This window comes from Lactuca virosa, chromosome 3, assembly GCF_052849685.1.
Source record: "Lactuca virosa cultivar CGN04683 chromosome 3, Lactuca_virosa_CGN04683_v6, whole genome shotgun sequence".
NCBI lineage: Eukaryota > Viridiplantae > Streptophyta > Magnoliopsida > Asterales > Asteraceae > Lactuca > Lactuca virosa.
Window position 1 is genome coordinate 132,255,851 of NC_136428.1, and position 12,455 is coordinate 132,268,305.

Sequence of the window (12,455 nt, forward strand, 5' to 3'; positions counted from 1 at the left end):
CAACACACTCACATGGATATTCCACCAAGAGCTAAATGGACCAGGACTCAACCAACATATCTAAAAGACTACATTATGAATTTGCCTCCTTTCGTAGACCACACACAACCCACTCCTCACTCAACTTCTTCAACAATACACTCTCTTGCCAATAATCTCCTATATGATAAGTTTTCTAACACCCATAAGGCCTACTTAACAACTATCATAAAAATGAATCGAAAAGCTCTAAAGAAGCTATGCAAGACCAAAATTGGAAGGAAGCCATGCAAAAGAAATAACGAAGCTGGAAGAAAACGACACTTGGAGTCTTGAACATCCACCCAAAGGGAAACATTCCATCGAATCTAAGTGGGTTTATAAGATCAAATATAAACCAACCCGTGAAATCGAGAGATACAAAGCTCGTCTCTTGGCCAAAGGATTTACCTAAATCGAAGGCGTTGATTATCACGATACTTTTGCCCCATCGCTAAACTAGTCATTGTTCATTGTTTAATCACTGTAGATATTAAGCGGGATTGGCTGCTTCTCCAATTGGATGTCAACAACGCGTTCTTGCATGGAAATCTTCAAGAAGAAGTTTATATGAAGATTCCTCAAAGCTTCTCCACACAAAATGAAACCCATTTTTTTCGCTTCAAAAAGTCCTTGTACGGCCTAAAAGAAGCCTCTCGCTCGTGGTACCAATGGTTCACCACGACTTTGATTCAGATCAGATCCAAGTTGACCATTCCCTTTTCACTTTCAAAGAAGGTAACTCCTTTGTTGGCATTCTTATCTATGTGGATGACGTGATCATCATAGGAGACAACCTTGATAAGATTCAAGCCACCAAGACTCATTTAAACCAACTTTTTAGCGTAAATACTTGGGTACTATCAAATACTTCTTAGGCATTGAAGTGGCCAGAACCACAGATGGACTTGTGTTGAACCAGAGACAATACACAATGGATATTTTAGAAGACAACGGGTTTCTTGGTAGCCCGTTTCCTATGGAACAAAACCTAAAAATTAACCATTGTATTGAAAGCCAACAGACTGATGCCAAGCAATATCGTCGCCTACTCGAGAGACTTTTGTACCTCCAGGCTACCCGACCAGACATCGCTTACTCTGTCAACACTCTTAGTCGGTTCGTTTCCGATCCTCGTGAAGAACACATGGTAGCCATTACTCGCTTCCTAGTGTACCTTAAGTTTACTCTGGGAGAAGGTATCTACATTCCAAGAGCGGGGGAGTTGAAGGTCGTTAGCTACTGTGATGCAGATTGGTTGGGTTGCCCTTTCTCAAGAAGATCAAGAACTGGTTACATTCTTCTCTTAGGAGGGGCTTCGTTTTCATGGAAGACCAAGAAGCAGTCGGTAGTCTTTTGTTCCTCAGCGGAAGCTAAGTGTCACTCCATGACAGCTGTAACGACCCAATTTTTCATAGAAAATTTTCATTTTTGAATCATCAAACATATTTCCATACATTAAGAAATTTAGTTATAATTGTTTTCAAAACATAAGTCAAATACAACTTTTATTCCAAACATCAGAGTGTCCCGTGAAAGCGCCTGAGAGAGAGTGAACGCCGCGCCATCACGCCTTGTCCTTGCCCTTGGGATCTGAAGTACCTGAAACAAATCCACAACCTGTAAGCTAATGCTTAGTGAGTTCCCCAGAGCATACCCCACACAATCCACATATCATATTAGCTATAAAAGCTTCCTCTACCATATAACACATATCGATTAGCTATAAAAGCTACCTCTACCGCATAATACATATCAATTAGCTATAAAAGCTACCTCTACCACATAATACATATCAATTGGCTATAAAAGTTATCTCTACCATTTGCCACAAAGGCTATCTCTACCCTTATCCATAAAGGCTACCTCTACCATTATCCGTAAAGGCTATCTCTACCATTAGCCGTAAAGTCTATCTCTACCATTAGCCACCAAGGCTACTCTACCATTAGCTGTAAAAGCTATCTCTACCACGTATCAATGCATAAATATGCCACACACCTCTACACAACAAATATACCAACTATCACAAAATGGGCCGGCCTTGGTGCCTTAGACCCATTGGTATGGTGAGAAAACTCACCTCGAATGCAGAAGCTTTCTGAAAGAAATCCTTAGCTGCTGCTCTGTCCCCTTCCTGGGCTATCAATACCGATCAATATACTCAATTAGCAAGTGGGCCCCAATACCATAATCCTTAATCCATGCATGGGGGTAAAATGACCATTCTACCCCTGGCCCAGTATGATCCAAACTAAGGCCCAATCCCAAAACAAAAGCCCAACACTAGGTAGGCTTTCCAAGCCCACTAGTGGCCCACTAATGGCCCAATTTGCTAAATTGGGCCCAATCCCTCTAATGGGCCTTACCTTAAGCCCAAACATATTCCTGGGCTAAAACATCTGACTCCAGATGGTCCATTAAGGCCCAAAGGCCCAAAGTCCACTGCCTGGCCCAATCCGAGGCCTAAAACACTCCAAGCCCATAACTGATGAGTACGCGGGGCGTACTCCCTTGTACGCTAAGCGTACTGACTAAAGGTGGTATACGCTGCGCGTACCTGCATGTACGCCCAGCGTACTCCTCTGTTAAGCTACTCTTCCTTTAAGTGCTTAATACTCCATTCCAGCAGCTACAATTACAGATCCAAGTCCTCTTCGACATCTTAATCCATAAAGTTAATTACTTGGTGGCTTGCAATCCACCAAATGAGCCCAAACTTGAAATGTGACAACAAACTTCCATAAAAAGGGCTAGATCTCAAGCATGGCCACAAATGAGCCCTAAAGATTGAAACTTTACTGCTTATGGGACTCACATGATACTAAGGGTGGCAACCCTGGACCTAAAAACGTGCTTGAGTCATAAAGATCCATTCTTGGGACCAAAAGAGTCCATAAACTCATTCTAAGAGAGATCTAAGAGATTAATCATCAAGCTCAAGACTTTATACCTTGAAAAGGTCTGAAGTAAAGCAACAATCCTAGATCTGAACCTTCTCTTTTGCACCAACACCTTGCCTTGACCTTTGCTTCCTTGAAGGGTGGATCCAAAACACCAAAATGCTCTCACAAAGCCTTCCAAGCTCCAAGAACACTCAAAGAAGATTAGGGTTTCGTGAAAAATGTCTAAGGGTGAGAAGGAGGCTGACCCTAGAGGGTATAATGTTCTTTATATAGTGGCACACCCTAAAAATTAGGGTTAAGGGACTCTGAGTGTACGCTGGGCGTACACCTCCAACACCCGCGACCACTTATCCCTTCTATGTTGGGAGTACCCCAACTTACGTTGGGCGTACTCTTGTGCTGGCCACCTTGCATGCATGGGATCTCCTTGCCACTTTTCTCCACTAAGGACCAATAATTCCAATAACCTCAAAGTACTATAACTTCTTCATTCTAAGTCAGTTTCCTACGAACTTCATATTAACGAAAAGGTGGTGAGAAACCCCACGCTCCCAGCTCCACACCCGAGCCCTACAACCTTCCGAATAAGACCCGAAACCCATAAAAGGCCGAATCGACAGATTGTGTTGGGAGTATGTTTTGTGTTCTCTCTTTATAACCTTGTTTTGGTGAATGATAATAATAAGTTGGCTAAATATCGCTTTCTTCACAAATACTAACAATCAACAAGGAAAAGAGAAAAGTTATACCTAACTGATTTGATAACATCTTGCACCAAAACAAACAATAATACATATTTTTTTTCAACAAATTAATAAATCAAAATATCCAATGAATATCACTAAATCATCACATAGTTAATTACTCCACTCCTTGGCAGTTGGCACGGAAGGAGTAGGTTGGAGGTGGGAGGAGTCGGCGCCGCCAGAAGAGATGTCGCAGTTGGGAGGAGCTATAGTCGTTTAGGGCAAGAAGAAGAAAGAGCGTGTATTTGAAAGAAGGGAAATGTTATGACCTGGGATCTAGACCTCGTGACAGGACCAGTGCTAGTGCTTGAAAAAGCCGTGAACTCCCTTGTAACCTAGCTTCCTGTTTGCAGGAGACTAAACTAAGCTATTAACCTAATATTACTCTATTGATTGTTTTCAAATTCCAGCATATCTTATTTCATGAATGACTACCCTTTAAATAGGGATAAACAAAAGACTCAAATCAGGAAACAAAGACTTCTAAAATCGACTCAAATAATAAACGATCCTAATTGCCAAAATTAAAAACGGAAACAAGATAACTTCCTAGAATATAAAATACTTATTATCTATTAACTTAAAGACCTATCAAGTATGATTCATAACATTACTCCCTTCCTTTGCATTGAGCTTGTCCGCAAGCTCAAAACCTGGGTACGTGTTGGTAAAAACAGCACGATCATCCCAAGTAACATCTTCTTCATCCTTCAACATGATACCAAACAGTTTCGCACACTTATGGCCAATCGAGAACATCTCATCACAGTTAAAGCATAATCCTTTTGCTCGCCTTTCTGCCATCTCTGTAGCCGTAAGGCGTTTCAAAGTCGGGTTCCGCACTTCAGATTTCACTGTTCCGGCTCCACCACCTGCTGACTCTCGGTTTTTGCTTCCTGCCGAGGGTTGATTCCCAGTTAATAGAGGTGCTCCAAAACTCCTTGGTCGTCCCTCCTCCGCGAGTTTGAACTAAATCTGTCTGGCTAGGTTCATAGCATAGTATAGTGTGGTGGGTCTAGCAAACTCTACTTTATAACGGATAACATTAGTCAAACCTGCACAAAAATGCCAAATGCTTTGCTCCGGAGTCACACCCGTCGTTCGCCCTAGCAGCAACTCAAAGCCTTCACAATAGTCCTCTACCGTACCTGTTTGCCTTAATCGAGTTAACTCGCCTAACGGGTTCATGCTCATCGGGGGTCCAAATCTGATTTTGCACTCTTTTGAGAACTCAAACCAATTCAAACGGGTCTTCATTCTTCGCAGGTTATGGTACCACCCACTAGCCCGACCTTGTAGTGAAAAGGTGGCCTGCCTAACCCAAGCTTCAGTAGGGGTCTGTTGTTCTTCAAAGAAGTCTTCACATCTTTGAAGCCATTCGACTGGATTACCCTTCCCATCATAGGTGGGAAACTCCATCTTGGCGAATCTCGGTACTCTTCCCCTACGGTATCCCATATCTTCCGTCTCTTCCCAGTTTTTTGGTGCCCCTTGATCCATTCTGTTTGACCCTTCTGGTTTGAAGGAGTCCCAATGGTGTTTGAAAGGTTGGTGTTCACCTGTCCGCCATGATTCAAAAGCCTTGCTTGATCCTCTTCCTGCTCCTTCCTGGATCAAACCCTTACCACTTCCAGCAAAGCCTCCTTGGTACAAAAACTTACTGTTTGGATTGGCACCAAAGGTGGCGCCACGTCCTCTTCCACGCACCTGTTCCGATGGGTCATCAAATCTATCAGACTCGAACATCTTGTCCACGCTTTCATCTTCTTCTTCTTGTCTGTTGGATTTGTTTTGGGTTAGGGTTTGCAATCTCTCTTCCATTGCTGCTTGCTTGGTCTGCAAGGCTGCCATAGTCGCCTTTAAATCATTGGTACTTGTCTTCAAATCATTGTTGCTTTGCGTTTGCTGGATCATGAACGCTTCCAATTTCTTCATCAGCTCTTCCTGTTGTGTCGACATCACGAGCGGCTCTGATACCAAATTTGTTATGACCCGGGATCTAGACCTCGTGACAGGACCAGTGCTAGTGCTTGAAAAAGCCGTGAACTCCCCTGTAACCTAACCTCCTGTTTGCAGGAGACTAAACTAAGCTATTAACCTAATATTACTCTATTGATTGTTTTCAAATTCCAGCATATCTTATTTCATGAATGACTACCCTTTAAATAGGGATAAACAAAAGACTCAAATCAGGAAACAAAGACTTCTAAAATCGACTCAAATAATAAAAGATCCTAATTGCCAAAATTAAAAACGGAAACAAGATAACTTCCTAGAATATAAAATACTTATTATCTATTAACTTAAAGACCTATCAAGTATGATTCATAACAGGAAAACGAGAGGTCTTTTTTCAGTCAGCGTAATTTTGGGGAGGATCGAATCAGAGGTTTATGGATCAAGTAAGATTTACATTCAACTTTTTTCTTCACTCCATATTCTGCATCTTCAGATAGAAGATAGATGTCAGATTTTTGGAGGTACTTAGGTGGTCAAAGCTTGACTCTTCTTTTGTGATACATAAAATCATTTAACATTACATCAATGTCATGCCATTTCAAAGTGAAATGAAATGCATACAAATAGCTCAAAAGCATGCAAGGAATGGAGAGTGAGTAAAAAATGTTGAGCTGTGTAAATTGCTTTGATATTAGAAATTTTTTCTTAATATTTAAAATTTTCCATCTTTGTAAAGACGCATCTTGATCATCTATATTAGCATAAGTTTGATAAAATTCTCCAATGATATCTCTCACCATTAGCTTTGATTGCTCATCATCTAATCTAAAATAGAGATATATTTGAATGACTTAGGTAGGGTAAGGGGTATATAACGTTGTGCAAGAATAAAATTGTGTGTTAATATATATATATATATATATATATATATATATATATATATATATATATATATATATATATATATATATATATATATATATATATATATATATATATGAAGTCATTATAATAATTATTCGTTTTAAAACATGGAACTTACTAAATAGTAAAACTGAAACAAATAAAAAAAATATACCAACAAAATTTTACATAATTTTTTATTTGGGGGATGTGTGTATGCATGGCGGTGTCCTTGGTTTCCAGTAGCAAGTTTTTTACAATATAGCGATCTTCATTGACTTATTTTTTTTACTACTACAAACATATGTTAAGTTTCTTAACAAAGAGCCATTCAGATGAATACATATCGACAGGATGCATATAGGGAACGTAAGAAAAGTAAAGAACACTGCAACTCTGAAAGTAGACTATATCAAGCAAGACATGTCAATTCAAAGCAGATCCTTCATTAACATATTTGAAACTTGCTGCATTGTTGGTCTTTCAAGCGGATTGGAGTTCAAACATGCTCTTGCGAGACTCAAAACCAACTTAACTTGTTTCTCAACTTGGGACGAGGGAGGCGGTATCCGACTATCTGCCACATTTGCTGCCACCAGATACTCAGCAGACAATGTTGGTAAAGATGTTATCAGTTCTCCAGGATGCTTTCCAATTATCACTTCTAGTGCAACAACTCCAAAGCTATACGCATCACATTTCTCATTTGCCACCATCGTATAAGCAAGTTCTACATCCAAAGAAGCATGGGATAAAAACAAAAAAAGCTATATCAACCCCACAAGATTCTAACATTGATATATATATATATATATATATATATATATATATATATATATATATATATATATATATATATATATATATATATATATCATTAAACTTAAGAATATGTAGAACTACAATCACAAGATTGTTTTACCAGGCGCGATATAACCATATGTGCCTATAATTGCGGTCCAGTTGGATGAATCGAGCTTTAAAAGCTTGGATGTGCCAAAATCAGAAATATGTGCTTCATAATCACAGTCAAGAAGGATATTGGCTATGGATATGTCTCTATGAATTATAGGAGGTGAGCAGTCGTGATGCATATAAGCCAAACCATTAGCTACACCCTTTACAATATTTACCCTTTTCAACCAATCCAATTCTTTTGCTAAGATCTCATTGCACAAGATTGATCCAAGGCTTCCCTTTTCAAGGTATTCATAAATCAAAAATGAGTGGCGAACATGGGAGCAATATCCATAGAGTTTCACTATGTTCCGATGCCTTATGTTCGTTAATGCTCGTACCTCATTAAGGAATCCATTATGATCAGCATTCTCAGATGATTGGTGAAGTTTCTTGACCGCTACCACAATGTCAGGTTGTAGCTCGGCTTTGTACACAGTCCCATATCCTCCGGTCCCAATGAAGTATGCATCATCGAAATCATTTGTTGCCTTCAAGATATCAACATACACTACTTTTCCATCAAAACTTGTAATGGAGAAATAATCACCACTTTCTTCGTCCGATGGTTTTTGTGGAGACTTTTTCTTATGTTGTTGATAAGCAATTAGGCCATACGTGAATACACCAAGTAAAATAGCCCCGATAAGAGGGAGCATAATTACAAGGATAAGTTTATGATGAAAGGGATCATTTTTCTTTTTCATAATTTGAATTGGACAAAGTTTCACCCCCGTAATATTCCCACACAAATCTGTATTGCTTTCTATGGACGTATTCACAAAGTTGGCGCAAGGGGGGACCGGACCTGAGAGCTTATTGAAAGAAAGGTTAATATCAATCCCGTTGGGCAAACTTGTAAAAGCATCAGGAATGGAACCAGATAGTCTGTTGTGAGAAAGATCCAATTTTTGCAAACTCTGCAAACTTTGAACTTCAGATGGTATCTCTTTCGTGAGAAAATTATGAGATAAATCAAGTTCCGTAAGATGAACTAATTTACCAATCTCGGATGGAATTGTCTCACTGAGCTTGTTATTACTAAGATTCAAGTAGTGGATGTGTGTCCATTGACCAATACTTCTTGGGACTGACCCATTAAATCTATTTTTGGATAGATCGAGTACTTCAAGGAGTTCACAAAATCCAAGCTCTAGAGGTATAACACCCGAAAGTTGGTTGCCAGTCAAGTACAAATCCAACATACTTTTCATCTTCCCAAACTCCTTTGGGATCTCACCAACCAAATGATTCGAAGACAGATTAAGTCTTTGTAGTTGAGTTAAATTTCCGAACTCTGGAGGAATAGAACCATTAATTTGATTGTTGTTCACTTGAAAATCAGTGAGATACTTCAACTTCCCAAGTTCACTAGGAATGGCACCAGCAAGCTCATTCTGGTACATATAAAGCCCATTTAAAGATGTCAAATCACCAAATGATGAAGGAATAAAACCACTAAGCTGATTTCTGCTCACTGAAAGATGAGTGAGAGACTTCATCTTCCCAAGTTCACTAGGAATGGGACCAGATAATTTATTACAACTGAGGGTCAGCCAGTTTACGTTGCTGAGGTTTACTAGTGATGAAGGAATAGAGCCACTAAGTTGATTGTGGCTCATATCAAGCTTATTGAGAGACTTCAAATTCCCAAGCTCAACAGGAATGAGACCAGAGAATTGATTTTCGTAAAAAAAAAGGAAATTCAAAAATGTCAAATCACCCACTGATGAAGGAATAGAACCACTAAGCTGATTTTTGTACATCGCAAGATGAGTGAGAGACTTCAATTTCCCAATTTCAAGAGGAATGGTACCAGAGAGTTGATTTTCGTGCAAATAAAGGATATTCAAAGATCTCAAATTACCCAATGATGAAGGAATAAAACCACTAAGTTGATTGATGTTTACCTCAAGATCAGTGAGGGACTTCAAATTCCCAAGCTCAATAGGAATGGGACCAGAGAGTTGATTTTGGTACAAATAAAGTACATTCAAAGATGTCAAATTACCCAATGATGAAGGAATAAAACCACTAAGCTGATTGTTGTACACCGCAAGATGAACGAGAGACTTCAATTTCCCAAGTTCAACAGGAATAGGACCAGATAGTTGATTTTCGTTCAAATAAAGGATATTCAAAGATGTCAAATTACCCAATGACGAAGGAATAGAACCACTAAGCTGATTTTCGCTCACCTCAATATTAGTGAGAGACTTCAAATTCCCAAGTTCAACAGGAATGGGACCGCAGAGTAGATTTTGGTACAAAATAAGGTCATTCAAAGATGTTAAATCACCCAATGATGAAGGAATAGAACCACTAAGCTGATTTTTGTACACCGCAAGATGAGTGAGAGACTTCAAATTCCCTAGTTCATTAGGAATGGGACCAGATAGTTTATTTTGGAACAAATAAAGGAAATTCAAAGATGTTAAATTACCTAATGATGAAGGAATAGCACCACTAAGTTGATTGATGTTCACCTCAAGATCAGTGAGAGACTTCAAATTGCCAAGTTCAACAGGAATGGGGCCAGAGAGTTGATTTTGGAACAAATAAAGGAAATTCAAAGATGTTAAATTACCAAATGATGAAGGAATAGAACCACTAAGTTGATTGTTGTACACCGCAAGATGAGTGAGAGACTTCAAATTCCCTAGTTCATTAGGAAGAGGACCAGATAGTTGATTTTGGAACAAATAAAGGACATTCAAAGATGTCAAATTGCCCAATGATGAAGGAATCAAACCACTAAGCTGATTGGTGCTCAGCTCAAGATCAGTGAGAGACTTCAAATTCCCAAGTTTAACAGGAATGGAACCAGATAGTTGATTTTGGTACAAATAAAGTACATTCAAAGATGTCAAATTACCCAATGATGAAGGAATCGAACCACTAAGCTGATTTATGTTCACCTCAAGATCAGTGAGAGACTTCAAATTCCCAAGTTCAATAGGAATAGGACCAGAGATATTGTTTGAGTATAAGTACAAGATAGTTAGCTGGTGCAGGATTCCTATTTCAGGTGGGATTACTCCAGAAAACTTATTCAACGAAAAATCAAGATATACAAGTTTGGACAAAAGTTGGATTTCTGGTGGGATAGGGCCAAAGAAGTTGTTTAGTCTGAGATCAAAATGTGTAAGATTGTGTAGCAAAGAGAATGAAAATTGATGAAGCGTACCCTTTAATGCAGATGATGTGAGGTTCAACTTCTGAATGCTCCCATCAGCATTGCAAACTACTCCAAACCAAGAAGTGCATGGGGCAAATGCACTGGAATTCAAAGGGATAGGAATCCATGAAGAGAGCAAGGAGTTTTTTGGGATTTGAAGGCTTGCTTTCCATTTAAGTAGAGCATTGGTTTCCTCCAAAGAAGCAGAAGTGAAATTTGGTATGGGGAAGAGTGTGATGATTAGTAAAGCCAGAGAGAAAAATAAGAAGTTTGAAGAAGAAATTATTTGCTTTGCCATGTTGCTTTCAATAAAAAATGAATGGTTCTGATATCCTAATTTATACTTGAGCTACGTTGTTCACTTGTTTTCTTTTTCACTTGCTTGAAAAGGACATTTGGTCAATGTCATATTTTTCCAGGAGGCGTGTGTTTTAACGTGTCAACATTTTCCACAAAGGTGTGTATTACACTTTGAATTGTATCTTTCTCACATGACATTGATCCTTTTTTAGAACAATAAAATTCGTTGTAACCCGAAATTTAGCAAGGCGCTAGGATTACAAAAGACAACATGCGGTATTATATGTTATTGTTTGATTTAACTATGTGATAATATAACTTAGCTTGATTATTTAGACATATTTACTTTTGTTTTCTGATAAATGCCAATAGAAATTTCACTTCAACTGTGTTTTACTTCATAATTAGTTCTGTAGCCAAGACTATTACATAGATGATCCATGTGAAAACTGTGTGAATAGGACAATGGAAATAGGGACATAACATAGCGGTCCTTTAAAAGACTCTAAAAAAACAAATGCACATGGTGTGGTCATTGAAGGTGTGAATGAGGGAAAACCATAAATTAAAGAACATAAATATAAAGATAATTAAATAAAAACTGATGGTTCTTATTGTACCCAGCATTCATTTCATCTGTTAATTTCTTTTATATCCTGCAGAAACAACAAAAAGTTTTCATACTTGCATAGACATAAAAATGAAGATAGTTAAATAAAAAGTGAAATACAAGTAAGTTATTGTTTGTCGCACCCCCAATCGCCACCACCAATCCTGATGACAGTAATTCTATTTTTCATTTACACCAGAAATCATCACTCATATTCCTGTAAACAATCTTTCTAACATGTCTTCCATAGATTTGTATATCAATTTTGTGCGCGTCTTCACTATTATCATCATGTCCTCCATGAACTAATGAATCATTTTTCCATATTTTTCTATATTTTTATGTAGTTCTGAACTTTCTTCATTCAGCAAATCAGAAGCAATTCTTAACAACATAGCAGCAGAAATTACCTGTCAAGAATCGCCAATTGAAAACCATTCACTTGCAGGCCTTTTATAAGAGAAATTACCTGATTGTTGTAGCTGTGTTGAAGCTTAAGAATCGGAGAGGTGGCTAATGGAACGTACATCAAGGAACCAATTATATTGAATATTTTTGTAAAGTCAATATTGTAATTTTGTCCATTATCATGTCCATGATTATAGGAGAAGACTGCGTACATATTTTTAGCTTTCCCTCTGTATATATATTTTGATATCGATCCCTGTAATGTTGAGTTCTTGATTTTCGAATCCTATCATGGTATCAGCCTAATATATCGATCATTCCTCCCTAAAAACATCCAATTCTTCTTCATCCTCCATGGCTGGTACTTCTTCCTTAAACAAAATCCTATCAGTGGCGCACTGATGTTGCCACGGTGGTCGATTAGGCGTTAGGAATGGGCCGTGGGGGTAGCAGACTAGCAGTGGCAGGTG

General features: G+C 38.5%; 1 protein-coding gene across 1 annotated transcript; it reads right to left on the minus strand.

Annotated features, from left to right (window-relative positions):
* Positions 1-6,675: 6,675 nt before the first annotated feature.
* On the minus strand, positions 6,676-10,987 carry LOC145166580 (uncharacterized). The gene is made up of 2 exons (XM_079085588.1): positions 7,455-10,987; positions 6,676-7,262 (listed from the first exon to the last, which is right to left on the minus strand). Exons 1-2 carry the CDS (start codon positions 10,963-10,965, stop codon positions 6,964-6,966), a joined length of 3,810 nt encoding a protein of 1,269 aa, XP_078941714.1. The 5' UTR covers positions 10,966-10,987; the 3' UTR covers positions 6,676-6,963.
* Positions 10,988-12,455: the final 1,468 nt, after the last annotated feature.